General features: G+C 45.9%; 1 protein-coding gene across 3 annotated transcripts in view; it reads left to right on the forward strand.

The window, feature by feature from the left end:
- GLI2 (GLI family zinc finger 2) overlaps positions 1 to 19312 on the forward strand; it is a 189437-nt gene extending 170125 nt beyond the window's left edge. For all 3 annotated transcript variants that reach the window (XM_039702027.1, XM_039702018.1, XM_039702039.1), the window contains 5 exons: positions 1021 to 1170; positions 4784 to 4948; positions 9409 to 9690; positions 12732 to 13068; positions 14117 to 19312. In XM_039702027.1, the coding sequence (XP_039557961.1) occupies positions 1021 to 1170; positions 4784 to 4948; positions 9409 to 9690; positions 12732 to 13068; positions 14117 to 16473 (3291 nt within the window). In that variant the 3' untranslated portion in view covers positions 16474 to 19312. The remainder of the gene's footprint in view (positions 1 to 1020; positions 1171 to 4783; positions 4949 to 9408; positions 9691 to 12731; positions 13069 to 14116) is intronic.
- Positions 19313 to 27669: the final 8357 nt, after the last annotated feature.

Here is a 27669-nt window from a genome sequence, read left to right on the forward strand (position 1 = left end):
TTTAATGTACTTTTGTGTCCTCGTGCTGCCTCACTGCCCCAAGGGAGTCTCATCCCTGGCTGCAACATGTGTGCCTGGCCTTGGCCGGGGGACGAAGGCGGGGGCTGGAAAAGATCTCAGCACAAAAAAAGCCAAAACCCAAAACCAAAGTGGTTTATTTTAGGATTTCCTGTCAGTGAATGTCTTCTGAAAACACAGGAGCGAGGACAGGCATTATTTTTGGCAATGAGACCCCGTTCAGAGAGACAAGGCCGCCGCGGGAATGGCGCTGCCGACGGGCTGGCCCCTGGCTCTGTTTATTTTCAGCAGGGCTTCATCTGCCCTGCACTGGGAAAAAACAGCCCACTTCTCCATACCAGGGTGGACGAAGGCACCATTCTGGGTCTGGCTTTTCAACACTCCAGCACAGAATTTTGTGGGCTTGAGTAATTAGCAGTAATGGAGCTCTCCCTGCTGCATAGCTCTTAGATGCTGTCATTTCCTGCCAGCCACCAGCTCTGGACGGCAGGTGGATGTCATGGGGCCAGCATATGGACTTAGATGCATAGGATAATTTAGGTTGGAAACAACTTTTAAGATTATTGAATTCAATCAAGGCTTGTCTCCTGTCCATCATCCTCCAGCAGCATCCCAGGAAGGGGTCTCAGGTGGGTAAATGCAGCACAGGAGGGTTCAGCAGAAACAAAAATTACTCTGTCATCCCTGTCAAGAGTGGCATCAAGCAGCTGAGGGCACACTGAGAGGGTTCCCTTCTCCCAAAAGCTCCATTGCTTTTGCAGACCCCCCATTTTTAGCCTGCTTTGTACCCAGTGTGCTGGGTGCTGCACACCTTTCTGTGCAGGACACACCAGACCACAGGGCTGGGTCTACGTCCCTGGTATCACCTGTGCACCTGGCACCCAGGTGCTGCAGTGCCTGACAAGCACTGGGGAGGGAACATCTGGCTCTTGGAGCACTGTGCATGATTCACTGGCATCAGCTCTTCCAGGGGTGACCTGGTTTTCCTTTCTCTCCTACCAGCACATCAACAACGATCACATCCACGGGGAGAAGAAGGAGTTTGTGTGCCGCTGGCAGGACTGCACACGGGAGCAGAAGCCCTTCAAGGCTCAGTACATGCTGGTGGTGCACATGCGAAGGCACACGGGAGAGAAGCCACACAAGTGCACGGTGAGCTGGCAGGGGACATCTCACTTGGCAAGTGGGACACCAGGCTGGGGTGGTCACAAAAATGTGATTGCAGACGTGGGCATGGCTTCAGGTAGGGCTCTGCCAGGCCAGCCACTGGCAGTGCCTCAGAGCTAGTCCAGCCCTCTGTGTCTGGGTTACAGCTGCTTGCAGGTTAGACCCTGGGGACAAGAGGACAAGAGGTTGAGGAGTGTGGTTGAGGTGTTAGTGGGCAAAACTGCATTTCTTTGGGAAGAACTACCTCAGAACTACCACAGAGATCCAAAGCAACTCAGGACAAGTCACTTAAGGTGAAAATCCAGCCAATTTATATGCCTACATCCAAGAAAGAAATCCAGTAATGCCACACTGTGGGGAGCTGCCTACCCCTGGTTGTGTCTAACCTGGCATAATCCACTACAGCTGCTGGGAATGCAAGATTCCCTCATCCACAGACCCAAGCATGCCCACATGACTCTTTCTAGCCTGGGAATCTAGGCGAACACCTCCTGCCTCTGCTCTCTTAATCCAGAGGTGAGGTTAAGCCATAGGTGCTTAAACCCCAAGAAGGGCTCAGTCCCCAGACCTGCATACCAGCATCACTGTGTCTAGGGTTCAGCTGCCTGAGGAAGAGTGTGGGGTACTGTTTTGTATCTCAGCCATGTGAGTGCAGGCTCACTAACCACATAGGAGAGCTGGGCTCTCCTCCTCCTTTGCCTCAAGATATGAAATCACATATGTGCCTTCACAGTTGGAGCCTCTCACCACACTACTTGCTGATGTGGGGCAGCCAGGGATGCCTGATGCAAGGCACAAGAGGGAGGCAAGGTTATGGAGTTCAGTGACTGTGGTCAGCTGTTGGGAGAAGTGTTCACAATCTCCTTCCTCATCTCCTCCAGCCTTTATTCCTCCCAAAGGTCTTTTCCTCCCTGTCTTTTGTTATACTCTGCTCTCTGCCTTCTCCTCCTGATGGCATTTTGTTCCTCCTCTGCCATCAGCATTACACTGTTCCTCTCCCCAGAGTCTTGGGGATGAGTCTCTCTCTCTCTCTTCAGCAAATGTCTGAGCCCTCCTTCCATACCTTCCTCCTCTTCTGCTCCATTTGCCAGTGCCAGCCCTGCTTGCTCCCTGGCTCTGCCCCAGCTCCTGCTTACAAATATTAGGATATGTATGATTTGCCTGCTGCATGACTCCTTTATCAATCTTCCAGCCTTGTGTTCATTTAATTTAGAGCATAAGCTCCCCTGGGGCACAGGGCCATGTCCTTTGTTTTAATCTTCTAAAGCACTTTGCCCAGTCTAGTGCTTTACCAATCTTCCTTAAAAGTATCAAGAAATATTGATTGTTGGTGCATACAAAGTGAGCACTGAGGGTAAGTCTAGCCTGGCCTTGTAGGCAGAGGGACTCAAGAGACAAAAACAGCGTTGGCTGAATCCTCTTTAGTGCTGCAGTCAAGCAGGAAAAAACACTGCTGCACAATCTGCCCTTTTCAATCCTCAGTTTTGTCACACTGGGGCAATGGCAAGGCTGTGTTTTAGTCTCAAGTCATCTTGGAGAACTGCAGTGTCCTCCATGTGCAGTATGTTGCAGCAACTGTCCCCAAACTGGAGAACCACCAGTTCCAGTTGTCTGGGATAATGGCAGTTCTGCAGACGGTGCCCTTCTGTGGCAGAGCATTCCTTGTCCAAGTCTGGCAGTGATTTTTCAAAGCAACATTGGTTTCAGACAAGAAGTTTGTGGTGTACATAAAGCTACAGATGAGCCCAGTTGCAGCCTGGGATTTGGTCAAGGATTATTCAACAGATGACAGCTAGAACTCCCACTGGCATAATCAAATCCACACGTAAGAGTGGGAACAACTGCTTTGAACATGCACAGGCTGCTTTGCTGTGAAGCTTTTATTTGAAAATGTGGCCTTAGAACTTTTGCTCTTAATAACTGCATTTTTGTGTCAGTATCCAGCAAAACTAGAATGGATGCATGAATTGTCTCATGCTGAGTTCCCTTTGTTTTCCAGCAAGAGGAATGATGTATTTCAGTAACCGTAAGCGACTTGAGTTGTAAAGGATTGTTTGTACAGGGCAAGAGAAGAAAGAGATATACTGTGCTACCTCAGAGCTGTGGCATGTTCTATGGGACAAATGGGCTAATGAAAGTTGTCTGAGGAAGAAAAACTGGATCCATCCCACCCTGAAAAAGCTGTGGAAGGAATCAGCTCTTGCAGAATGCTCCTACTGGTCCTTGAAGAGATGTGACTATCTCAAGAGCGGGCAAATCTGCCTTTGCTAGACCTTAAGTAAACCTTTTCCAGCACAAGAGAGTTGCATGGGATCAGCCTGTACCTACCTGCTTCATGGGTTTCATGGGCTGCATGTTTGCCTCCCTCCCTGTCAGTCCCTCAGGTGCTGTGCATGTGGAGCCCAAGGCAGCAGGTGCTGTTGCTACTGAATGCAGGTGCCTGTGACCAGACCTTTGGATGTGTAGGACCACTCAGCTGCCCATGAGAAAATCAGACATGGAGCATGACCTGTCCTGCTGTGGCTCCAGTTTCTTCACTGGCCAAGACGCAAACAGAGTAATGTGAAGTCTTGTCACACCTGGACTGAACTTGTAGACATGTTTAAGTGATGTGACTAGAATACAACACGTACATTACAGCAGCAGGGGCTGCTTGTTGAAATGTAAAGGGTGTTTTTTGTATAGGAGGTACAGTCTGGGCTCTTCAATGCTCCCAGCTGAACAGGCAGTGGAACATTTAGCTGGAATTTGCAAGGGAGCCTTGTATTTCTTAAAACCTCCCGCTTGTTTTGTCAAAGAGCACTTTAGAGACTCCTTGGTTGGAGGTAAAATCCTCCCATGTTGGGCCAGGGGCAGGTGCAGGGAGAAGCCTCCATCCCAGCCAGAATGGAGGGTGGCAGGACTTTGATCACCCAAAGCCTCACCACGTCTCCCAAGCTGCTCCTTCTCATTGTGTGGGCAGCTGGTTTCCTTCCAGGAGGAAGGTTCCTGGCCTGTTTTGTCGTCCAAAAATCCATCTGTCTTCAAGATTTAGAGTCTTGTTTTTTAAACTGGTAATGTCAGACAGCCTGACCACAGTATCCTCCAAGAGTAAACCCAAGCTGTAATTTGGGAAACTTTAAAGCTTGCTAGATTTCTGTTTGTGTATTAGGGAGCTGTCTGCTCTTTCCAGTGTTGGTGCTAGTGAAGTTGCAAGGCTGGTCAGACTGTGGAGAAGCTGTCAGTTCCCTAGGTGGGAAGGAGGGGGCCCCTGTTTCTGAGTGTTTTAGATGCAGAGGAGTGGCAGGAGGGGCTAAGAGAGCTCTGGGAGGAGTGGAGGGGTGTTTAGCACTGCTGGAAAAAAAGAGCCACTTGTTGAAATGTCAGGTGGGTACCTAACAAGGAGTAGCACCTCAAATATGACTCGCTGCTGAAACTCTCAGCCTGCCTAGGGAAGCAAATTCTCCTAACAAAGTGGATGTTGTTCCCTAAAACACAAGCCCTTTAAAAAGAAGAAAAAAAAGAAAGAATGAGAAACAGATTGGAAGGGTTTAGGCAGGGGGAAAATCAAATTTTTCTGGTTAATTAATCACTCCTCATGTGGTTTTTTTTATTTTAGTTTGAGGGTTGTTCCAAAGCCTATTCCCGCCTGGAGAACTTAAAGACACACCTGAGGTCCCACACTGGAGAAAAACCTTATGTCTGTGAACACGAAGGCTGCAATAAAGCCTTTTCCAATGCCTCGGACAGAGCCAAGCACCAGAACAGGACACATTCCAATGAGGTAAGCCTGGGCTCACCACAGCTCAACGGAGGGCTTTTTTTAAATTTTGCTGACAATAAACATACACTTTACACACTGGACGCATGTAAAAAGAAACCTACTGTAATGAGAGGTTTATCTTATTTTTTAATGGGATTTATTTTTGCTGGGGAGCCAGACCACATTAGCTTTATATTTATGAAAGCTGTGTTTGAAATCATAAACAGATGTTAAAGTATGCAAACTTTTTAATCGACTTTGGAAATGAAAACAAGCATTTTCCAAATACATAATTTTTAATAGCACAGATAGTATAGTACAGTTGTGCAAGTTGTGTTTAATATTACTGTGCAGCAGACTTGCAGTAATATAACAGCTACCCTGGATCCTGATGCTCTGGAAATAATAGTCCCTCCCTCATTTGATGTACAATGATAGAGCACAATGCAATGCTTTGTTAACCTTGGATAATTAAGACCCACTATTAGTAGTTGGGGAGCAGAGGAAATTGCCTTTATTGTAACGCATGTGATGGTCTGTTGCAATCAACCACGGCCGACGATTGAAATTTATATTACCACTAATTAGCTGACAGGGGAAGAAAAACAACACTCTAAAGTTCTAATAGTGTTTTCAGCCATGAAGAATTCAGTCTGTAGCCTAATTTGCAACAGTTAAATATAGACTATTGGAGAATGGAACGCAGTTGCCACGGTTGACAGGCTTTTGAAGCGATGCTGTGTCTACAAAGGGCTTGTTGGGAGTATTTTTATCTCTGGCAGAGTATCAGTCACGGATAACCAAAGCTTGGTGGGTTTCAGAGATTCTGTTTGAGTCAGAATAAGGACTCCAAATCTAGAATCCTCTTCCAGGTTGAGATGATGCTGAGATGGACCGATGAATGGCTAGGATCCCAGGGTTGTTTGAACTGGTTTGGGTATGAACCCAAACATCAGGATTGTTCTCCACCAGCAAGACACAGGTTAAAATTAACCCATATCCACACTTAAACTGGATAGTTTTGAGTTGTTTTAAGGCTACACCAACCTTGAGGCCAGGAGGGACCAAAAAGGTAGGTTGCAGCCTCTCATCTGCTCTGCATTCCCAGGGAGTAGTGTTTAACTACGTAATTTTTTTATGTTAAAGCTTCTTCCCCTGAAAGGTAGGCAATTGTGGTTTAATATCACATTTTAGGTGTTGGAAGTTGCTCGTTCTCCAGCCCTGGATGCTTTTTCTGCCTTAATCCAGTGCTGGATCCATTGTCCCATTCATTGTTGATATTTCCACCTCTTAATTTTTGGCAGCGTTAAGCCACTCTCCGTATTCTGATAAGCTGAATAAATCAGTCAAGCCAATGAAGATTTTCATTTTTGCAACACTGTTTCCTGTCTTAAAGGAAATTTGCATTTCCCTTAGATTCCTAAGGATTCTCATATAAATGGATCACACTGTTGGTACAGCTTTTAGTGCTGGAGACTCACTCATCCCAGTTTGTGCACACTGACAGTATGTGAGCGACTTTTTTGCCTGTAGATCACTTGAACTCAGATCCCTGGAGCTTTACCAGGAGCTTTGCTCGGCAGGGCAGTTTCCCACCTGAGCCACCTAATGCCCCATGTGGAATTTTCATTTTGAATGTGTTGGTAAATGTAATTTCTCCAATGGGTTCAGATTCCCAAGCGATCCAGATCAGAAGATAACTCCTCACTTCATCTGAGCAGAGCTTGAACACACTTGATAGTCAGATCATTTGGGTTCCCCTTGTGCAAGAAGGTGAGGCTGTAGGGCAGGAGCATCCAGCTCCGTGTCTCTTGTGGACCCTGATCTAAATATGCTGACACTTGGCACAAGCTGCTTTCAAACAACACAAATCAAAGACTCAGGTAACAGATAGAGATTTTTATCCTCTGCAATTTCTTCCCCTGAAGGACACCTACCCCTTCTCTGGTGTAGGAGCAGCACAGCCACTAGTGGAGGATCTGTACCAGACCAGCTGACCCTGCCACGGGAACTGTAAGGCACTGCCACTATCTAAATGATCTTACATTTTGCAGTCATGCTCATTCCTGAGCTGCTGTTCAACCCTCCTTGATGCAGTACAGCAACACCCCAAGACTGTGGGAGATCTGTAGGCTGCGTACAGTGGCTCTCTGGGCCATATTTTTGACACCCTCTTTTTGAGGATCACATGACATGATCCTTTACACCAGCTGGTGTCCCTCACAGCAAAGCTCATCACACTGGGCAGCAGGCCCAGGCAAAGGTCCTGCATCCAGCTGTGGCCATAACCACTGGCTTAGCAAACTGTACTGAGACCTTGGCTCACAAAACCGCACAAATGCAAAGCAGAAGTTTGTGGCTGTGAATATTTCCCATTACCCATTGGTAACTCTATTGTGGTTCCTAGCTACCTTCTAAATATTTTCCTCTGCTTGCAGTGTTTACTTGGAATACACCAGTTTCAGAGTTAGTCACCCAAGTCTCCTCTAAGGGGGAAGTTCCAGGCCCTGTGTTTGTCACTATCATTGTGTGACAGGACGTAGGTGTATGGTCCAAACATGCTGAAGTTCAAGGCTGGGGATGTGTTACCACACTGGCTTTGGTTTGATTGTTGAAATGTCATACACACTATATTTTAAACTTTCAGTGACTGTTTGAATCCCTTCAGGGGACACCTTCAAAGTTACACCTGGAAAAAGGGCTTTCATCCTGTGACCACTCTCCAGTGCATACACAGAGGAGTGGCTTGAGTTCATTGCCAGCCAAAGACTCAGAGTGACATTTTCAGTAACTCAAGTTGAACAAGGGTAGAACACATAAATCCAGCTCTGCTTTGTGTGTGGGGAGTTCTCCAGTTCTCTCACCCTAAGGAGTATTGCCCTGTATGTGCATGAGCGTAGGAGGGAGGCATCTGAGACATCTAAACTCCTGACTTCACTAGGGTGAAGATGTCACTGGGTGTCAGAACCTGGATAATCCAGGGACAGATGAAGGCACACCAGTGAAACAGCAGTTGTGCTTAGCTCAGTTGCAAGGGGTATGGCCTGATGAAGAGGATGATTGAATCCCCTTATGGGGAGTGTCTGCTGTCTAAGCAATAGTGATCATGTTACCCTAATTTCTGAGGACTGAAAAATCAGAACTGTTGAGCCTAAAGGATATTCATAAAAAGTCTTTGAGCTTGATCTACAGGATTTTTTCAGCACATGTGGTGGGGATTCTGTCCTTTGTAATAAGGCTTAATAGCAGTAATACTGTTTCTATAGTGCTTGTCTAAAAGGTTGCATAATATTTTTAAACAAACTATTTTAATTTTTGTGCTTTGGTTTACCCAGCTTTAAAATATATTTACCTCATTGGGGTGTTATGTGGATTTAGCTGGTTTGAATGATGTGCCAAGATAGTCAGGAAGCTTTTGAATACAAAACAGACTTTGAGTGTTTTTCATGTGATGATGCTGGCTTTCTGCAAAGAATATATACTCCTTTGTATTTTTTCACTTAAGTTCGTGGGCAAAATTACAAAACAGATTTTTTTAAAAAATTAATAGGAATGGTCATTTTGGGTAGCCTTCAAATAACATCTGTCTGTTTTTTCTCATGGATCTATCATAGTGCATTGGCAGAAAAATACACAGAGTAGCTATAAGGCCAAAAGTGGAACTTGTGATGAATTCAGAACTTCCAGTAGTTATGAGGCCAAAAGTGGAACTTGTGATGAATTCAGAACTTCCAGTGCACCAGCACCAGCTCAAACAACTGCAGTGCTAATACACTTTGGAATTGGATACTCAGTAAAATAAAAGAAGTTAAAAGAATGAAAATATCTGTTGCCGATTCCTGTTTTCAGAAGCATGGCTTCAGCCTTGTTTTCCTGTGGCAATCAATGATTCATGAATTCGGAATAGAGTGCTGTCATCTGAAAAAAACATTGCATGCCTGTGGTTTGTTTTGCACAATAGCAGATTTCAAGGTGGCAGGTGCTGGAGTGGTGTGATAGATTGAGTAGGGTGAATCCAGTCTGGCTTGAATTCACTGGACTTCCATCGGCCAAAAGGTTTCAGACATTTTCTTGGTGTAGACCCCACCTTAGCAGAGCAAATGTGTTATACCCAGTCCGCTACATCACCTCCCTCCTTCCCATCCTTAATCAGGAAACATTCCTGTGGCCACCCAAGCAACTACATACATGGGAAAGTAATACTAGGAAAGTATTTAGTGAATTCTTAGCTGTCTTTTGATCCAGAAACTGAAAACAAGAAGTTTAGCCAATATGAAATGACCAGCCAAGTCTGTGTGGATCAGCAGCAGCCCATATATCACATCCTCCATATCTCAGTCTTTACAGAGTCCTGTGGAGCAGATGCTCCGCGTTTTGCTGCTGCCTGCTGCTATGCTCGTTGTATTTTCTTGGCCCGTACACTGTACCTGGAATATTTGGCCTTATTCTAAATATAACCCAAGATTTGTTTGCGTTGACAGAAGCCCTACGTGTGTAAAATCCCCGGCTGCACGAAGCGGTACACGGACCCCAGTTCCCTCAGAAAACACGTCAAGACGGTGCACGGGCCCGACGCCCACGTCACAAAGAAGCAGCGCAACGACGTCCACCCCAGGCCACCTCCACTCAAGGAAAATGGGGACAATGAGGCCAGCGCCAAGCAGAGCAGCAAGGTGTCAGAGGAGAGCCCTGAGGCCAACAGCACCACAAGGAGCATGGAGGATTGCTTACAAGTAAAAACAATAAAAACAGAGAATTCTGTGGTAAGAGCAGTTGCTTTTGGCAGAAATTACATGGTTCCTGATCTCCCTGATGCAGTAGGGGCATGAAGCATTTGTATTCAATTTACCTCTGTGGGCAGGTGCCCTTCAACCCTAGAGTTCAAGTCCAGAAATGAAACTGCGGGTCAGGGCACAGGCCACTACATTTTCTACCTTCCTACCCAACATCATAAATTCCTGCCCTTGTAGTCATGGGGGCCACGTGATGCCCTTTGCTGAGGTTGGCATTCCTGTACTGTGAAAGTGGGTAAAACCCAAGAGTGTTGTGGTCAAATGAGCTTTACCTACCTCACCAGTTTAAATTGAGCAATGACCACAGGGCACAGATTGATGAATGCTTCTTGAAGCAAAGGTCCCGGCTTAAGCAGTCCCTTTTTTCCTCCTCCACCCTTCATTCCTTTTCTTTCTAGTCTGCTGCTGTTTGATGAAGACAGTGGGGATAAAACTAGCTGTTCTATTTTTGTTGAGTATCTTAAAGCAAGTTCAATTCCTTGATCTTGTCCACCATACATAGAAGCACAAAATCCCTGGGGTTGTCAGGGACCTCTTGAGATCATCTAGTCCCATCTTCCTGATCAGCCGAGGTTGGCTAGAGCAGATGACTCAGGAGTACAGCAATCCAGTACATGACTCCCAGCTGCCGTAGAAAATTGTAGCGAGGTGATGGGGCAGGAGAGTGAAATTAGGAATAAATATGGGAGCAGTACTGTGGCCCACAGAATACAGACTGTCACTCAGCCATGATCAAGCTTTACAGCCCCAGCACCTGAAGCAAAGCCCATTTATCAGCTTTCCGTCCATTACAGCAGCTCCACAATTGGCAGTAGTGTGGTCAGTGGTACTAAAGAGCTGTGTATAGTGGTGCTTTCAAACACATGAAACCTCTTCCACCCCATTCAGGATGGAGGAGGAGATGGAGCATTGCAACACATGAATCACTTTTACATTTTGATGTTTCTTTTCATTTTTTGTACCCGAAATTTCGGTCTCTGCATCAGCTCAGAGTGGGACAGGGTATGGGCTGGATGAAGAAGAAAAGACCTTCACCTGCAAAGAAGTGTTCACATATTCCCCAGACTTCCCACTTGAGCTGAAAAGACTTTGATCTCCAAAATATATATTTTCTTGATTTGAATCCAGGCTAAAAGATTGTTATTCCTATGAAAAACATGCCCTGGAGCAACAGAGATTTTCTCGGAAGGGTTAGGGGATGTGTTGTTGGAAAAATTACTAATGAGCAGCATGTTTCAGTTACGAAAAATTTAGTATTTATACATCCAGAATGTCTGTAATTGACTAAAGAAACAGTTTCCTGTGATGAGGTTCTGTACAGTGTTACAAAAGCTGAGTGTGAGAACCACTGGACAGAATGACCTTTCTCCAATACTCTTCCTCCATGTGTTTTGTTGTTTTTTTCCTGTGAAAACACTGACACAATTACAGTTCCCCACCCTGCTTCTCCTGAAGGTGGGGGTTGTTTTCCTAGCACTGTGTGCTCCCAGGGTTCCAGCTAAGCCATCTCACTGGCCACAGGGCCCTGGGTCATGTGTTTCTCTTCACTGTCCCTCTCTAGCACTACATACTTCCCTTGTGCACATCACACAGGTGGTATCTCATCTGGTGGGTCCACATCCAACTCCTGTTTGTGATTAAGGTCAGGGTAGTGGGAGGGGTGAGATGCCTCACTGGTTCCCATCATTCCCAGGCTCCTTGTTTTGACCCATATTTGTGTGTCACCCCAAACCCGTAGAATCAGGTAGAAAGTCTATCCTAGGAGCTTTTATTTGTGCCCCTGAAGAGGGAAGGCAGGGAAGATGGGGTGTGGGAGTGGGGGATATGTTGGTAATTTGTGCTGTATTCTGCATTTCCCTCTTCCTCCTTTTACTAACCTGGTCCTTTTTGTTAATGCTGTCTTTGTCCTAACAACCTGTTCTTTATTCCCACTTACCCTTCCTTACTCTACCTTCCTAAGGACAGTCGGTACTAAGGTGAGCAAAGAAATCCTTTGTATTAAAATAGCTGTGTAAAGCATGATCTCCTGTAGACCTCTGTCTCCATTTAACACTTGCAGGGTGGAAGTGGAAGTATGTGGGCCAGTGGGGAGGGATAGGAGGCATTTGCTTGAGTGCAGAAAGGGGGAGGATGCAGTGCCCAAGGATTCCCTTTGCCACCTTTCTCCCAGCATCACAATCTGCCATTAAATATTGGGATTTCAAATCTCTATCATCTAGACTGAATGGCAGTCAGAGCCAGTCAGCCCTGCCCATGGGGGGATGCTATGGAGCAAAGTAACAACACTGCAGCACTCCTCATTCCCACCTTGGCCCAGGGCAGAGTACTTTGCCTTTTCAGCACTCCCATTTTTGGCTGGAGCAAGGGCCTGGAGCAGAAAAGCCAGGCATCCTGTTTGGTAGCAGCAGCAGAGCAAGTTCAGACCACATAGTGTCTGCTGCAAATAAACTACTCAATGTGAGTAGTTTACATTCCTAATGTAAATAAAATAAATATTTATGGTGCTTATCTGCCTTATCTGCAAGTGGGAGTTTGCAAACAGTGAGCCAGGTTTTTATCTGGCGGGGAAGTTTGTCAGCTAACATAATTATATGTTAGGGTATTTTAAAGACAGAAATACGTTGTGTCTGAATACTTAAACCTTGATCTCATGTTAGATAAGCCAGTGTTTGCTGCAATATACCTTGCATAACCAGGTGACATGCTGCTTTTCTTTGAGAAACATCTGTCCTTCTTTTGGAGGAAGAGCATTTCGTTTCTCTCCATCTTGCAGTTGAATCACCATGGTTTTTTCAGCTGTGGGTGCTGTCCCATCCTCCTCTCACAGGGAGGAGGCATCTGCCTTTTGGAAGAGCTAGGATCCTGCAGCAGGGAGGGGTAACAAGACAGGGGAGAACCTAGGATAGGAGCTCTGTATCCTTCAGGACTAACACTGGGGATGTTGTGCTCCTGATTTCTTTCCATCCATGTTTTCACCTGCCCAACTCTTTTTCCTCTTTTCCCTCCCCAAGATGTGTCAGTCCAGTCCTGGTGGCCAGTCGTCATGCAGCAGTGAGCCATCACCCCTTGGCAGCACCAACAACAATGACAGTGGAGTAGAAATGAACATGCACAGCGGGGGAAGTCTGGGAGATCTGACGGCGTTGGACGACAACGCTCCTGTCGTGGACTCAACGGTCTCATCTGGTAACTCGGCAGTCAGCCTGCAGCTAAGGAAACACATGACGACGATGCAGCGACTTGAACAGCTCAAGAAAGAGAAACTCAAGACAGTTAAGGATTCCTGCTCATGGGTGAGCCCAGCTCCACAAGCCAGAAACACCAAGCTGCCTCCCATCTCAGGAAATGGTAAGCCCTGGGCCTGGACCATGTCCTGAAGGAACATTTCAGAGTTTGACTCTGGTTTCATAACCAAGAGTCTGCCCGGGAGGAATGAGGATCATTCCTTATTGCCCGAGTCATGCTTTGATAGATAAAGATGTCAGGTAAAATGGACAGCTTGGGTGTAAACACAGCCATCTGGTGATGTTCAAGAGAAACCCAGGTTCTCAGTTCTACAGACCTATGAAGGGAGACAGAGGTTTGGGTGTCCTTGTTTCTGAGCTTGCCCAGAACCCAGACACAGCTGTCCCCATTGTCTCGGTTACTGCTGCAAGACTCCTTGCATTTTTTTTCTAGCAGTAAGATTTCCCCAAGGGCTAATGTGCTTCCTGGGAGACCACTGGAGCACAGCAGGAATCCAGACAAGACCTGCTTCCATAATCTTGCTCTGATAGAAGCCTTTTGTCACTCAGAAGCTCCTGGCTATTGCCTCCAGCTTCGTATACTTGTTTTCCACTGGCTGGTGGTTCCTGGTAAAAGTATCTTTTTGAACCCTCTAGAGGTCTTCTAACTTTGTCAAGAAATCCAAAGGCATAGTGTCTGGGTTATACTAGATCTCAGAGCTTCTTGGGTTGCTCTTGGAAAAGCCTTTGAATGTCATCCTTTGGGTTCTTGGCCTGCTCTCCCTGACTGCTGTGCATCTGACCCAGAGAGTAGCTGTGGTTATAGCTATGTGCTGTCCCTGTGGCACTGTTCACACCAGTCCTACCTTTGTCCTACTGAGGGAAGCCCATGTGGAGACATTTCCTCAGAAACTGAGTATAAGGGGTGTACATGTTACAAACACTCCGCAGCAGGGACTTCTTAACTTCTCTCCCCAGACTTCTTGCTCCCTTTGCATGAACATAGAGCTAGAAATGAAGCTTTGAATTCACCAGCAGCACATGAAACTCGTTATCACTCCCATTAAATATTTGGGGTGGCTTTGTGGGTCAGTATTCTGGCACCTAGAACGCTACAAAGTGAAATTTCTCAGCTAACTAAACCTTTTCCTTCCCTGCAACCTTTCTTTCAGGCTCTGTTCTAGAAAACAGTGGTGGTTCTTCTGCTATGCTGCCTAACCCCAGAATAATGGAGCTGTCTGTCAACGAGGTTACAATGCTGAACCAACTCAACGAGCGCCGTGACAGCACAACGAGCACTGTCAGCTCTGCCTACACCGTGAGCCGCAGATCCTCGGGGATCTCCCCGTACTTCTCCAGCCGCCGTTCCAGTGAGGCTTCGCACCTCGGGCACCGCCCCAACAACACGAGCTCTGCTGACTCCTACGACCCCATTTCCACAGACGCCTCCCGCCGCTCCAGCGAGGCGAGCCAGTGCAGCGGGATGCCGGGGCTGCTCAACCTCACACCAGCTCAGCACTACAGGCTGAAAGCCAAGTACGCTGCTGCCACAGGGGGCCCTCCTCCCACTCCCCTGCCAAACATGGAGAGGATGACCCTGAAGAACAGGATCTCACTGATGGATGGGCCAGACCCCACCTTGCCCTCCCTCCGCCTCCCACCAGGCCCCAGGCGTTGCAGCGATGGCAACACCTATGGCTACCCATCAGCTCCAGCATTTCCCCATGAGGTGCAGGGCAACTGCACAAGACGGGCAAGTGACCCTGTGAGGAGACCTCCTGGAGACCCCCAGGCTCTCCCACGAGTTCAGCGCTTCAACAGCACCAACAGTGTGAACCCCTTCCATGCTCCAAACCCCACAGACAGGAGGAATTTTGGTCTCCAGAGCTATGGGCGCTCAGACGGGAGCCTGCCCCGGCACTCCTACTCACCCCGGCCACTGAGCATCAGTGAAAACATCACCATGGAAGCCATGTCTGGGGAGACAGATGTGCCCATTGGAGATGATGACATCATGCTGCCAGATGATGTGGTACAGTACATCAAATCCCAGAACAATGGGACAGTGGCCGAGAGCACTTCCATGGGGTACAGCAATGAGATGCAGAACTTCCAAGGAAGTGGGAAGCTGCAGCCTCCAGCTTTGCCCAGCCAGCGCAGGATGGCAGTGGCTGAGGCAAGCATGAGCCACTTGGGACCCATGATGGCAGAGTGTTCCATGAGTTTTGATACTTCTTCAGACATGAATAAAAATAACATGCCTGTCCAGTGGAATGAAGTCAGCTCAGGCACAGTTGATATCATGTCCAATCAGTCGAAGCAGCAGTTTTCACAAGGGAACTTAGCGGTGGTCCAGCAGAAGCAGAACTTTGGTCAGTACCAGAACTACAACCAGCAGCAGATGCAGCTGCCAGACAACAGCATGAATGCAACACAGCAGAGCTTTATGCAGAGAAACGTGGGCATGGATGGGCAGAGGCTAAACTGCATGCAGCTGCGGCAGCAACACATGAGCCTAGGTCCCAGCATGAACCCCGACATGGGCTTGCACACAGGGTATAACCAACCACATCAGATGCTGAGCCCCAGTGCAGTCAGTGGCAACCCAAATCAGATCTCTCCTAATTGCAGCAACATGGCAGCAAAGTCTGGACCCCATCTTCACCCTCAGCAAATGGACATGGCAGCCAACCCTTCTTTGATGGTCAGGAGCAACAGTGAGCGCGCAGCGCTGGGACAGGTCATGCATGAACCGAGTCAGCAGAACTACTCATCTCAGCCAAGCCACCTGAACTTCCCTGTGGCTCAGGAAACCTTTCCTCAGCCCATCATGACCTCCAATCAGCCGAGTTTTGAGCCTCAGCAGAGTGTGATGGGTTCAGCCACGCAGGCATATCCACCTGGCATGATCCAGCCTCATCCTCCACCGGAGCCAAACCCGGGCAGCAGACCCCGAGGGGTCCGCACCGCCCAGCAGCTGGGCTACATGAGAACTCCCCATCCTACGAACACCATCAGCCCCGGCCAGGAGACAGCGGAGGCCATGCACAAAAGAACCAGCGACATGTTGCTGGCACCAGCCCAGCAGTGCGCAGACGGCACGAGGGACAGCAGCCTGATGTACTATTACGGCCAAATCCACATGTACGAACAGAACAACGGCTTCGATAACCACGCGGACTGTCGGGTCAGGCAGCAGCAGTGCACGCAAAACAGCAAGCCAGCCACTCTGCCTTCCCCAGGAACAAACCAGGTGTCCAGCACAGTGGACTCTCAAGGTCTTGAGCCGCCCCAGATAGATTTTGATGCCATCATGGACGATGGGGACCATTCGAGCCTGATGTCGGGAACCCTGAGCCCCAGCATCCTGCAGAACCTCTCCCAGAACTCCTCTCGCCTGACGACTCCACGAAACTCTCTGACACTGCCCACCATACCTGCAGGGATAAGCAATATGGCAATAGGTGATATGAGCTCCATGCTAACCACGCTGGCAGAAGAGAGTAAATTTCTAAACATGATGTCGTAACAGTAAAGCACAAGGCCTTGGTGCTATCCAAGGGGCTCTGCGTGAAGCAGTTGTATGAATGTGCTTTTCAAAAATAATCTGTTTCAATAGAGTAGGGTTTTTTTATAAGTGTTAAATACATTAAAGGATTTCAAAATGAAAATTTTAAAAAGTCTGTGTACAGAATTATGTAAACTATATGCAGGCAGTTCAGTACCACAAGGGTGCACCCCTAGTATTATTTTTTTAGCTTGGTTTCCCGGAGCACTGAACGATATCACCACCAAGCTAGGAGACAGCATGAGGGTGGTTAGAGATTAAACCCTCCCTTCTGGGAAGCCCTGTAAATAGCCCTCCCCATCATTTTTCCGTTAGTTTCATTTGCAAAAGAATTCCGTTTTCAACCCACCCCAGAAAGAAATGGGAGGATGCGGTTTTGGTTAGAATAAAAGCCATACTATGTATTCTGCTCTGATGAGAGTAGGGTTTAGTTATGTCTCCAAACAAGCCCTCTGCCAGCAGTATTGTTTTATACCGTAAATACCTTTGTACCTTGCAAAGAGCGACGTTTCCAAATGGCTTCTCAGCAAAGTGCCTTACCATGCTTTCTTGTTAAGTAGCCAAGGCCTCTCTTCCTTTAAAAATCAAATATAGTGTATTGTCAGAAGCGTATATAAAATGTACATTTATAAAAACATAGTGGTGTTTCTGAGAAAACATTGGAAAGACACATTGATGAGACACATAAAAGGTGAATGCACACTTTGATCAGATGTGTTTACAACGTGGTTTATATCATGTGCAGAGTGGAGCAGAGGTCTGGGAACAGCAATCACTGGGAAATAATCCCCCGTGGCAGGAAGGCTCTGGCATGCAGACTGACACACATGCATAACTTTGCACCTTCTGAACACAGTGTCTTTCTGCAAGTGCCCCACATGCATCTTTAATGTCAGAGTGCTGGAGCACACATTCCTGGATCCCTGTGCAGCTTTGCAGCAGCTTCGCTCTCTGGTGGGTTTTCCATGCTGAGGTGTTCACATAAACAAGTGATGGTGGTGGAGAGACTTTTATGCTTGTTCCAGCCCAGTGTGCACTGTGGCAGCACTGGGGGAACAGGTTAATCTGCCAGGGTTCATCTGTGTGATGTGCTCAATGCAGGGTTCTGCCCGGGCTCCATGTGCACAACAGTTGCCTTGCTGCACTGATGTGGGGCCAGTATTAGCCAAACCACCCTGCCCCACAAGCAGGCTTGTTGGCATGCACCCAGTGCTAGCTTAACATCTCCCACAGCATGAAAAAAAACTGCTGCATCCAACAAATACACCACGGTCTAAATTACACCTGAGTAGTTCATTTGACTAGCAGACTGCACCTGCAGCCTGCAGCACCTGCACTAGCAGACTGCACCTGCAGCAGTAAACATGTGTATAGTCTCAAAACAGTATTTGAGTCAGAATAGTAGCTTGGTCAGTGAGAATCTCTTGGAACCATCATTGGGGAAGTGATGGGAGGAGCAGGGCCTCCTGAAGTCACATTCTCCACCAGAATATAACTGCTCATAATAGTGATCAGCTGTTTCCAGGACAGTCCCACCTGCCAGTAAGTTGATCTTTGTTGCATTATTTATTTTTGCTGTCGTTAGACAAAAGGGTAGAAGCAGTGGGGTGCATGTATTTGGGAGGAGGACTTGCTTAACTTCAGACTGCATTGGACAAGGACAACTCCTCTCATCCTACTCTCATAGCCTCAAATATTTTGTACCCCATACATTGAAGGGCAGGGAACAAGTGTGACATTCCCCCCAGGTTTTTACAGCTGCACTGAGTAAGCATCTGTAGAGCTTCACTCTTTCCTTCACATCTCCCTGTCATGTCAGTGTCATGTTCTCATTTGCACCTACTCTGTCCCCTGCACAGGACCAGGACAGCTCTATAAAGATGTTTTCTGGTGTCTTTGCTTTCCTTTTGCACAAACTGGTATCAGGATCACTCCTCCCAGTATCACCAGAGGCTGACATGAAAATGCCACGTGCTACCTCCAGGCAAACTCTGTGATATCAGGAAGGCAGGAGCTGTGCTTGGCAGTGGTGCATTGGGAGAGCTTTGGTGCCAGGTATCCCTGGGTACAGCTGGTGCAGGGAGGTGCTGCTCAGCACCCTGCAGTCTCATCATCCTCATCCCAAACGCAGAGGGTGCATACTGGGTGTTCTCAGCCCTGCCCTTCACCCCTCAACGATTCCTGCTGATGTCCAGGGTGCATGAGGACAGGGAAGCAAAGCAAGGTGCCTGGCTGTTTATTTGTGTCTCCTGTGAAAGTTGTGTTTAAAGGGATTGTTTTATAGTCTGCTGTATATATTCTCCTGCAGTTACTGACCTTGCCCTTGCCTTCGCATTTATGAAAAGAGGGCAGTACATGTTTTTAGGACATTGTGTGTTGTCCTGGACGCTTGGAGTACAACTGGGCATCCCTTATGCTGAGATGGATCAGGCTTTCATGTGTCCTTTGATTGCTAATGACTTTTTTAACAGCTGCATAGGGCAGCAATGGCTCCTGAGTCCCTCCTCACAGATATCTCATTAGCAAAAGTTCAAATACAGAAGCAAAACCAAATCTCCAATGACTTGAGATTTTTTTGGACTTTCCAGTGGTGGTCTTCCTTCATTTACTGAAAAAGTATTATTATAATCTTTCCAGCACTGTATATATTATGTATAGAAGACATCATTACTAAAAGTACTGTAGGTGAATTGTTCTGTCAAATTTATATCCTAAGAACATTTTTAGCTGTTTTCTACATCATAAGAATGGAGGTAACATGCTGAACCTGTATATAAACCTTTTGTACATTAAAAAGTAATTTTTTTTTCATAATTCATTGTGTCTGTTGTTTTTTCTTTTCATTGGCAAATGGTGGTTGATCTTGGTGTGTCGTTACCACACCAACATTGTCAGTTTGACTATGGTGGTGTTTAGGAACAGTTGGTGAGGAGCTGGGAGGGCATGTGTGATACAGCACAGATGTGCAATGGTCTTGCCTTGAAGAGCTTCCACTTAATGATAAGTAGGAGGTGGCAGAAAGAGAGGCAGCAAGGTCAGTGTGTGCTGCGAGCACAGTCCTGCTGCCCAGTGTCTTTCACTGCCTCTTGGCAGAGGTGATTTGAAGTACAATGGCAGTGCAGCAGGGATTGTATAGGAGAGGGGCTCAGAGCAAGGGCTGGACAAATTTGTCATCCAGAAGATTTATGATAAAAATGGCTTGTTGACTGACTTGGTCGTTGTCCAAAAGGAGACAGAAATAGGACAGATTAGCAGAGCTGTGATGGGCCATGACAGTGGCAAATTGAATATTGGGTTTGGAGAAAGGAGAAATTAATCTGTGCATTATGTATGTGATGGGAAGCAATTATTGGGTGAGCAACTGGTAGATACGTCAGTTGTGACTAGTTAGAGTCTCATCCAGCTCCTTGATAAGAAAGATTTAATTTGGCTGCAGCAAGAGTTAGCTCAGCTACTCAAGAGACTGACTTGCAACTTGTTTGTGTAGAGGTGGGTTGGTGTGCACAGGGTTAGAGCCTTAAGGGAGGGTGAAGCTCACAGGTGATCGTCGTGGGCACAGCAACGAGCTTGGAATGAAAACTGCTGAGCAAGGCAGCTGGCCAGTGAATCAGTGAATTACACTTGGTAAGTGAGCCAGCAGTTTCATGAAGAAGCAGCTGAAGGGGATGCACTCCTTTTCCTCTCTGTGGGATCCCTCCTGAGCTGATTGGCAGAATCAGGTACGTAGAATCAGGTACATATGGGACAAACCCTCACCCTGCCTTCAGGATTCCTATATATGGGATGAACCCTCCGGGTTCCTTCAAAGTCCATGGCAAGAGATTGGCACATCCCTCTTGTGAAATTAATCTTTCCTGTTTTAGACACTTGGAACGGGGTGGACTTTTCCTCTGAAGGATATGTCACTCTTCATTGATTACAGAGAGACCCCAAGGAGCCATCTTAGATGCCTTCTCTAGTGGGGCAAGGTGAATCTCATACTCCTGTGGATCTCTTACACTAATCTGGTCATCCTCAGCATGATCAGTGGAAGTGTTAGTGATCCTGTTAGCCTGTTATTTATTGGATAAATATCACACCCCTCTATACTGTGCAAGAACTACAGAAATCACAATAAAAATGCAGTCATTTTATTAAAAGGAAAATTGTTCAGATCTTTTCTATTGACAAAAGGTTTTGGAGACTCAGATGAGTTCCTACTGCTTTTCTACTTCAAATACTTAAAGTAGGTTTCTAATCTAGATCAAATGATGCTTTTAGCTGGTGTTTCTCTTCAGAGTTCAATCAGGGCACACCTCTGCCAGTGTGAGAACATATTTATTACTTAAACTGGGCTAAGATTTCCTAGGAGCCCACCTGAGGTCATGTACCAGCATGTGCATTTTTACTGCTTTACCAGCCTGGAATAAACAAGGAATGAAAGGCTTACTGCTCCAATTGTAAGCAGGTAATAACCCTTCTGCAGCAAATGTTGTTTATAAGCCAGAGCTGGGAGTTTATACTACTGTGGCAGCTGCGTAATATTCAATTAACCTTCTTTTTAATCAATCATATCCCTTATGAAAACAAACCATCCTAACAGGTCTGATTCTGACCTTCTTTGGTGAGTGTTAACCTCACTCCACTCCCAAAACCAGTGGGAGCATAGGAAGAGTGAGATCCCACTCTGGGTAAAACCATCACAGCTCTTTAATATTGCACTAATATCTCAGGTTTTCCTGGAGGGGAGAAAAAAGCCCATAAAAGCTACTGTTGCTGGATCTGATTGCACTTAGTGAGTACAGAGCCATTCCAGCAGCTCTTTATTGCAGTGGTCTCTGTGGGGATGACATAGGGGCTCCTGTTCTTTACGAGCTGTTGGATCTACTTGGAAGCGCATACGTGTGGTAAACAAATGGTGTGTTTTATATTATTGGAAGGACAATTTATGACCAACCAAGGCCTCTTGCAGACAGCCATTTAACTTGTAAGTAAAATGACCTAACACTTAAGAAATTTAGAAGCTACAAAACAACCTGTGTTGTGCCCAGTACACTTATTTCTCTTTGATTTATGTTTCATGTAAAACTTGAAATGGCCATATTAAAAATGTTTGGTGTGAAAAAAAAAAAAAAAAAAAAAAGAACAATGCAATGTTTTCACATATGCTGAGGGTTTGTGACTACTGTAGCTTCCTCCAACTGCACCAGCACTTCTGATTCATGACATGGGTCCCTTTGCCTCCCTTATTTCCATTTTCCCCACACTGACCTGTCAGGCAGATATGTAGGGGGCATGGTGGCATGCCTGCGGTCACCTTTGGAAGAGCTGCTGCACACAAATACAGTGTACTTGCTGGAAACATCTCTCCAAGTGTTGATAGCTAACCAAAAAGCAAACTCTGTGGCTGATACCTTTGCCTGTCAGAGGCTGTTTTACCATCCCACCTTTACCATCCTATGTAAGGTGGGTATCAGCAGGCAGCAGAAGGTGTAGCGACACACCCAAAAGGCAGCTTCTGCACCAAAAAACAGGAAATAGGACTACATAAATATGTTATCTACATTCCTCTCTCCAGTCTTAACTCTTACTGAGTGCAGCCCAGGATAGTCTTCATAGAAAAAGGATGTTTAAGGAAGCACTTTGAAGCAGAAGTTTGGTCTGAGCTCTGAATGTCTTCTAAAGGATGCTCTCTTTCCCTTTCCCTTTCTCCATTCACTGTACAGAAAGAGTACAGACTAAGGCAACACTTCACAAACGTCCCCTCTCTCCCCTGCCACTGTCCCTTTTCTGTTCTTCTTTGGGCAGGACCCCGGAGTGCTCTGCCTATACAAACATCTTCTCTGCCAGGCTTTGACAGACAGACATTTTTTGACTCAGGACTATGAGGAACAGCTTTCCTGACACCTGCGGAGTGAATCATGCAGAAGAAGAGCACACATTTCACAGATGTTGGCCAAAATACCAAGATCTGTGTTCCAGTGTGGTGGTAGTGGTTAAAATAGATCAAATGAAATGAGGAGAGCAGCAGGGAAGGAAGAAAAACTCTGGACAAAGCCGGGCTCATTTTCTTCATGGCTTTGTGTCTCCCAGTGTGTCTTCCACTTGGAAAATTCCATGGGCCACGAGGTGTAAATGGCCATGACAAAAACAAAACAAAGAAGTGATGCTTATGAGGGTGTAAGAGAGATCTGTTTTTGAAGAATTTAGGTCTGAAAAGCTTCACAAAAAGGACTTCTGGAACAAGAGCACCACTTTTAGCTCTGTTACCTCTTTTGCTGACTACTCTTGACCAGAGAGTAGTGCTGTGACCAGAGAGCTCCAGCCACCTGCTCCCATGGAAATGACCGTGGCAGGGACAGCAGCCGAGGAACGCAGCTGGGATGGATTTGCAGCAAGCTTGGAAAGGCACTCCAGCCCCAGGCCTGGAGTCTGTAGGTGGGCTGCCCCACCCTTTGGCAGCACCAGCATCCTGCCCTTGGCTGTAGAGCTCAGAGCAAAGGCACTCCCAGGCTCTGCAGCTCAGCCAAGCTGCAAGAAGCAAACGTGCTTCTCCCTTTCTGCCTCTGTTACTGTACAGCATGAACTTGGAAATCTCCAGGTGGCTCCACTGGGCCCCTTTCCCAACTGGCAAAGCAGCCCTCTGGGAAGGTACCTGGCTGCTGCACTTACCCCTCTGATTGGCATCTGAGCAAAGTGTCTCCATGGACTCAAAACTGATGTATTATTTTTCTTCTTTTTTTTTCTTTTTCTTTTTTTTTTTTTCTGAGCAAAGTGTCTCCACGGACTCAAAACTGATGTATTCTTTTTCTTCTTTTTTTTCTTTTTCTTTTTTTTTTTTTAGCAAAATGTCTTGATGCGAATCGTTTAACCTCTGTGTCACTCATCAATAATGACGATAAGTGAAATTCGATGAAATGCACAGAGGATTAAACATCACTCCAGGCACACTGAAAGGGCGGCGTATCTGGGAGATCTGCAGGAGGGGTGGGAAAATGGGCTTTGCTCTGCAGTCCAAAAGGCTGAACACCCTGTAGCACCAGCTGCAGAGAGTGCTCCACGTGGTGATCCTGGTCACATCCTGCAGGCCAGTGCATTTGCCCTGCTAGCAGCCATCCAAGGACCAAACCGGGCTCCCCTTGCTTGAGGACCTCTCAGGAAATGATAGCTTGTCTTAGCAATGTCAGGAGATTTGTCAGGGAATGTGAAAGATGTTTTCAGGGAATAGAAATTGGGGCTGAGCCAGGTGAAGGTTTCTATTTAATTGGAGAAAAGAAAATAGATCCCAGCATTTCCATCATTAACTGGAAATAAGTTGGGAGCATTTTGAACAAATCAGCAGTGGTCTATGTGTTGAAAGCACCAATGACACCAGTGTGTTTGAGAACCTTTTCTTAGAGACAAGAGACAGCTTTGTGGTCATTGAACACTTCCAAAAAATGGTCTGTATTTGCCCAAATTATGAGGGAAATTTAAAACCTGAACCCATTCAAATGCTTTCCCAAAATCTAACATCTACTAATAATACATCAACAATATTATCCTAAAAACCCTCTAAATCTAAACCCTGAATTTACAAGAGCATTGGGCTAAGACATGACTTCTTAAGTAGTGCTGTAAAAAAGTGACATCAAAAAGATTTTCAACTAAACCACTATCTGCACATTTTTCAATAATGTTTTAACTGTCATTTATATTTTTTTTTAAAGGAAGATTTATTATGCAGAGACATGGGCTGGTTTAATCACAGGTGAATCAGTACCAGAAAAAGTTAAGTCTCTAAGGAGCTCACATGGAATTGTTTTCCACTTCTGATCTTTCTACAGAGTTGTTTCACTTGCAGGAAGTTGGGATTGAGAAGATCTCACAAAAGAAAAAGGTGTAAAATAACGTAAGTGGCTGAGGGCCTTTTAGATTAGCCTCATCCCTCCTTTTAACAGGAAAAACCACATTTTTAGTGGTGTTCCAAATTATTCCAGATAACACACAAAATACAGTATTGTGTTACAATTAGATTAGCTGAGGTAAAACCTCTTTCCCAGCCCTTATTTAAGTGCTGACAAAGTCCTTCAGGCAAAGCACTGGCCCACAGATGTTCCAACAGATTCAGCCGGGCTTAGAAATTGCTTTTTGTGAGCACAACTGGTGAACAAAAAGGGTACTTTCTCCCCTCTCAATAAACCTCAATGATAGACAGGGCAAGGTTTATTATTTTAAGATATTTCCAATGCCTTTTGTACTACTGAAAAAAAATACTTTTTAAACAATAAAAATAGCAGGAAAACCATCAGGGGATTGCAGGTGTAAACTAGGTCTTGTGTACATGTTTCAGTGTTCTCTACAGTAAATGAAAACTACTCAAATTAGGGGGAAAAAATCCTCTAATGACCTGGGTTTTTTGGTCATTTGTTTTTTTCTAAATACAACAAATTTTGAGCCTACCATTTCTCACAGTTAAAGCACAGAGCAGCAGCACTCATGGGCAAAACTATTTCAACCTCTGTCTCACAGAGCAACCTACTGCTTCCTTTAAGACTGGGCTGATTTTTTTGAGGTTTCCTGCCATGTCTTGGAGTTCTTGTTTTGGGGTTGGCTGTTTGGCATTTTTTATTTATAAACTTGCATATATTAATCTTCTCTCAAGGGATACTCCCCTTTACTAAGAAGATAGCCTTTGTCCAAGCTGCAATCAGCAATGGGAAAAGAACAAACCAGCTTAGTTTAGGTCCAGGGCCCAAATAATGCCAGTCCCAGGTGTGTGCCTTCAGTGGAGAAGTCAGAGCTTGCCTTCCACCTCTCCAACTGCAGAAATCCAGCTCAGAACACAAAATTCCTGTGAAGAATGTGGCACCTGTTGAGAAAAGTCTGTTCTTTTTCACTGGAAGTTGTAATGAGAGACACGACCATGAGCATTAGAGAATCACAGAATCATTTACGTTGGGAAAGACCTCAAAGATCATAAAGTCCAACCATAAAACATGGCCAAATCCACCCCCCGACCATGTCCCGAAGCACCACACCTACACTTTTTTGAACACTTCCAGGGATGGTGATTCCACCACTCCCCTGGGATGCCTACTCCAGTGCTTCACAGCCCTTTCAGTGAAGAAATTTTCCCTAATATCCTAACTAAATTCTAACCTATTCCCATGAAATGCAGCAGAAAGCAGACAAAGAAGCAGGAGTAGGTCTGAGCTTAGTGACAGAAATGAGAAGCTGCATCCACTGAGGGACCACGAAGATGTAGAGCACAAGGGGTGGCACCAGCCACCTGCAGCCTCCACAGCATGCTCAAGGTCACACTCAGAGGACAGCTCAGTGTGTGCTCCATGTGTCAGGAAGCAGGAGATGGAGCAAGCCAGGGTATAGCCCAGTTATATGGGACAGTGAAATGACCACTGGGATGTATTGGAGGCACAATGACTTTGGGTAGGTTCTTTTGGCAGCCACAGGAGATTTTTTTTGTTGTTGTTGTTTTGCAATGTACTGGATGAGACAATGTGGGTACCATCAAGGCTCATCTCATTTAAAAGTTTATTTTAATGAAGTCACAATAAGGCCTCCAGCTGGAAAGGTTATTTATTAACCTCTTATTTACAAATTGAGCCCTGATTTGAAAATTAAGGCATTGTAATTTAATATTAACCCACATGTCAGAAAATAATGAGACAAACTACAGGGAAAATTGCATTCCATATTGCAAAAGACCCATTTTATTTATAATGACCAGGATTACAAGTCTTGCCAACATTGATGGATCATACTTTAAAAATCTTGATAGCTCATTCATTTCTATAATTATATTTATTACAAATTAAATAAGTTGCGGACACCCTTGATATACAAAGAGACAAAATTAATTTGTGAATCAGTATTAATCTGTCATCAAACTAAATGAACTCCCTTTCTGGCAGTCTACAGAATATAATGTACTGTACCAGACTTCACTCAGGACATGAGAGCAGTGAACTGCAAGTCCAAGCTGTTGAAGGAACACCTCTTCAACCGGATGTGTGAGATTTCTCAGTATGGCTTTTAAATCAAGAGACTAGCCCACAATAGAAAACTTTCCTGACCGACTTCTGAAAAGCAAAACAAAGTCTGATGATTCCAATCACATCTGTCCTTTGCCTCCGCCCAAGATGCAATGTGCAGCTCTTCAGCACTTCTCCCTACACCTACATCACACTGGAAGCTGAAAGGCTGGTACATTGCTGCTTCCTTTCCTGACACACAGGAGGCCCTGGGGCAAACCCCTGCAGTGTGGCAGCAGAGAGATATTTGTGCTGCACATCAGCCTGAGCATTGCGGGACTCGCTCGCTCCCCTCAGCCAGGGGAGAAGGGAATGCTCAGATGCTCCTGGATGAGATTACAGACCTTAATGCTCAACAACTGCCACTGTGGTGAGCCAAAACCTGGGCCCATCTGCTCAGGGGTTTTGTGACTGGAGACAAGGAGCTCTGCCAGCTGCAGGAGAACTCAGGCTTTCCTCCACAGTATAAATTTGGAGAGGAAAAAGGGAAGGAAAAAGGACAAAGACTCAGTGCTGCAGGTTAGAGCACACAGTCCCTGTGGACACAAGCAGAGATGGGTTGTGGCTGCATGTCCCCTTGCCTGCACCATTCCTATCCCAGCATCATCCAGACTCAGTGCTGACAAAAGAATGCTTGGGCCATTCCTCTTCTAAATAGGACATGACTCATCCTAAGGCAGTGGAAGTGTTGCATGTCTGTGGAGGAGGAAATCATCCCTGTGTTTACAGACTTATTATTTTTATATTTCCACCGTATTATCCCACCCCCTTCCTCTTGAGTTAATCATCATCAACACCCCTTGAGTTCATCATCTCATAGGCAAATTTCCAACTCAAGTGGGTTGGATCCCATCTAAAACTGGCCAAAACAACTGAGCTCCCCTGCCATAATATGCTGATCTCTCCATGTCATTTAGCAGCTAGGATCAACTAATAAAGTGCAAGATGTAGAAATGTCATTCAGAGTTACCTACCCGTAACTAAATAACTTTGTAATGAATGAAAGGCCATTTTGAGCTGCTGCCTTAAAGACTAGCTCCATCTCCATAAAGAAAGAAATATGACTCAAGCAGAGACAGCCTGCATGTGGCATTAACAAACCCTCTTTGTGTTTCTGTAGGAAAGACTGACACCAAGTGAGTTG

Source organism: Passer montanus, unplaced genomic scaffold, assembly GCF_014805655.1.
Source record: "Passer montanus isolate IOZ18808 unplaced genomic scaffold, ASM1480565v1 scaffold1, whole genome shotgun sequence".
NCBI lineage: Eukaryota > Metazoa > Chordata > Aves > Passeriformes > Passeridae > Passer > Passer montanus.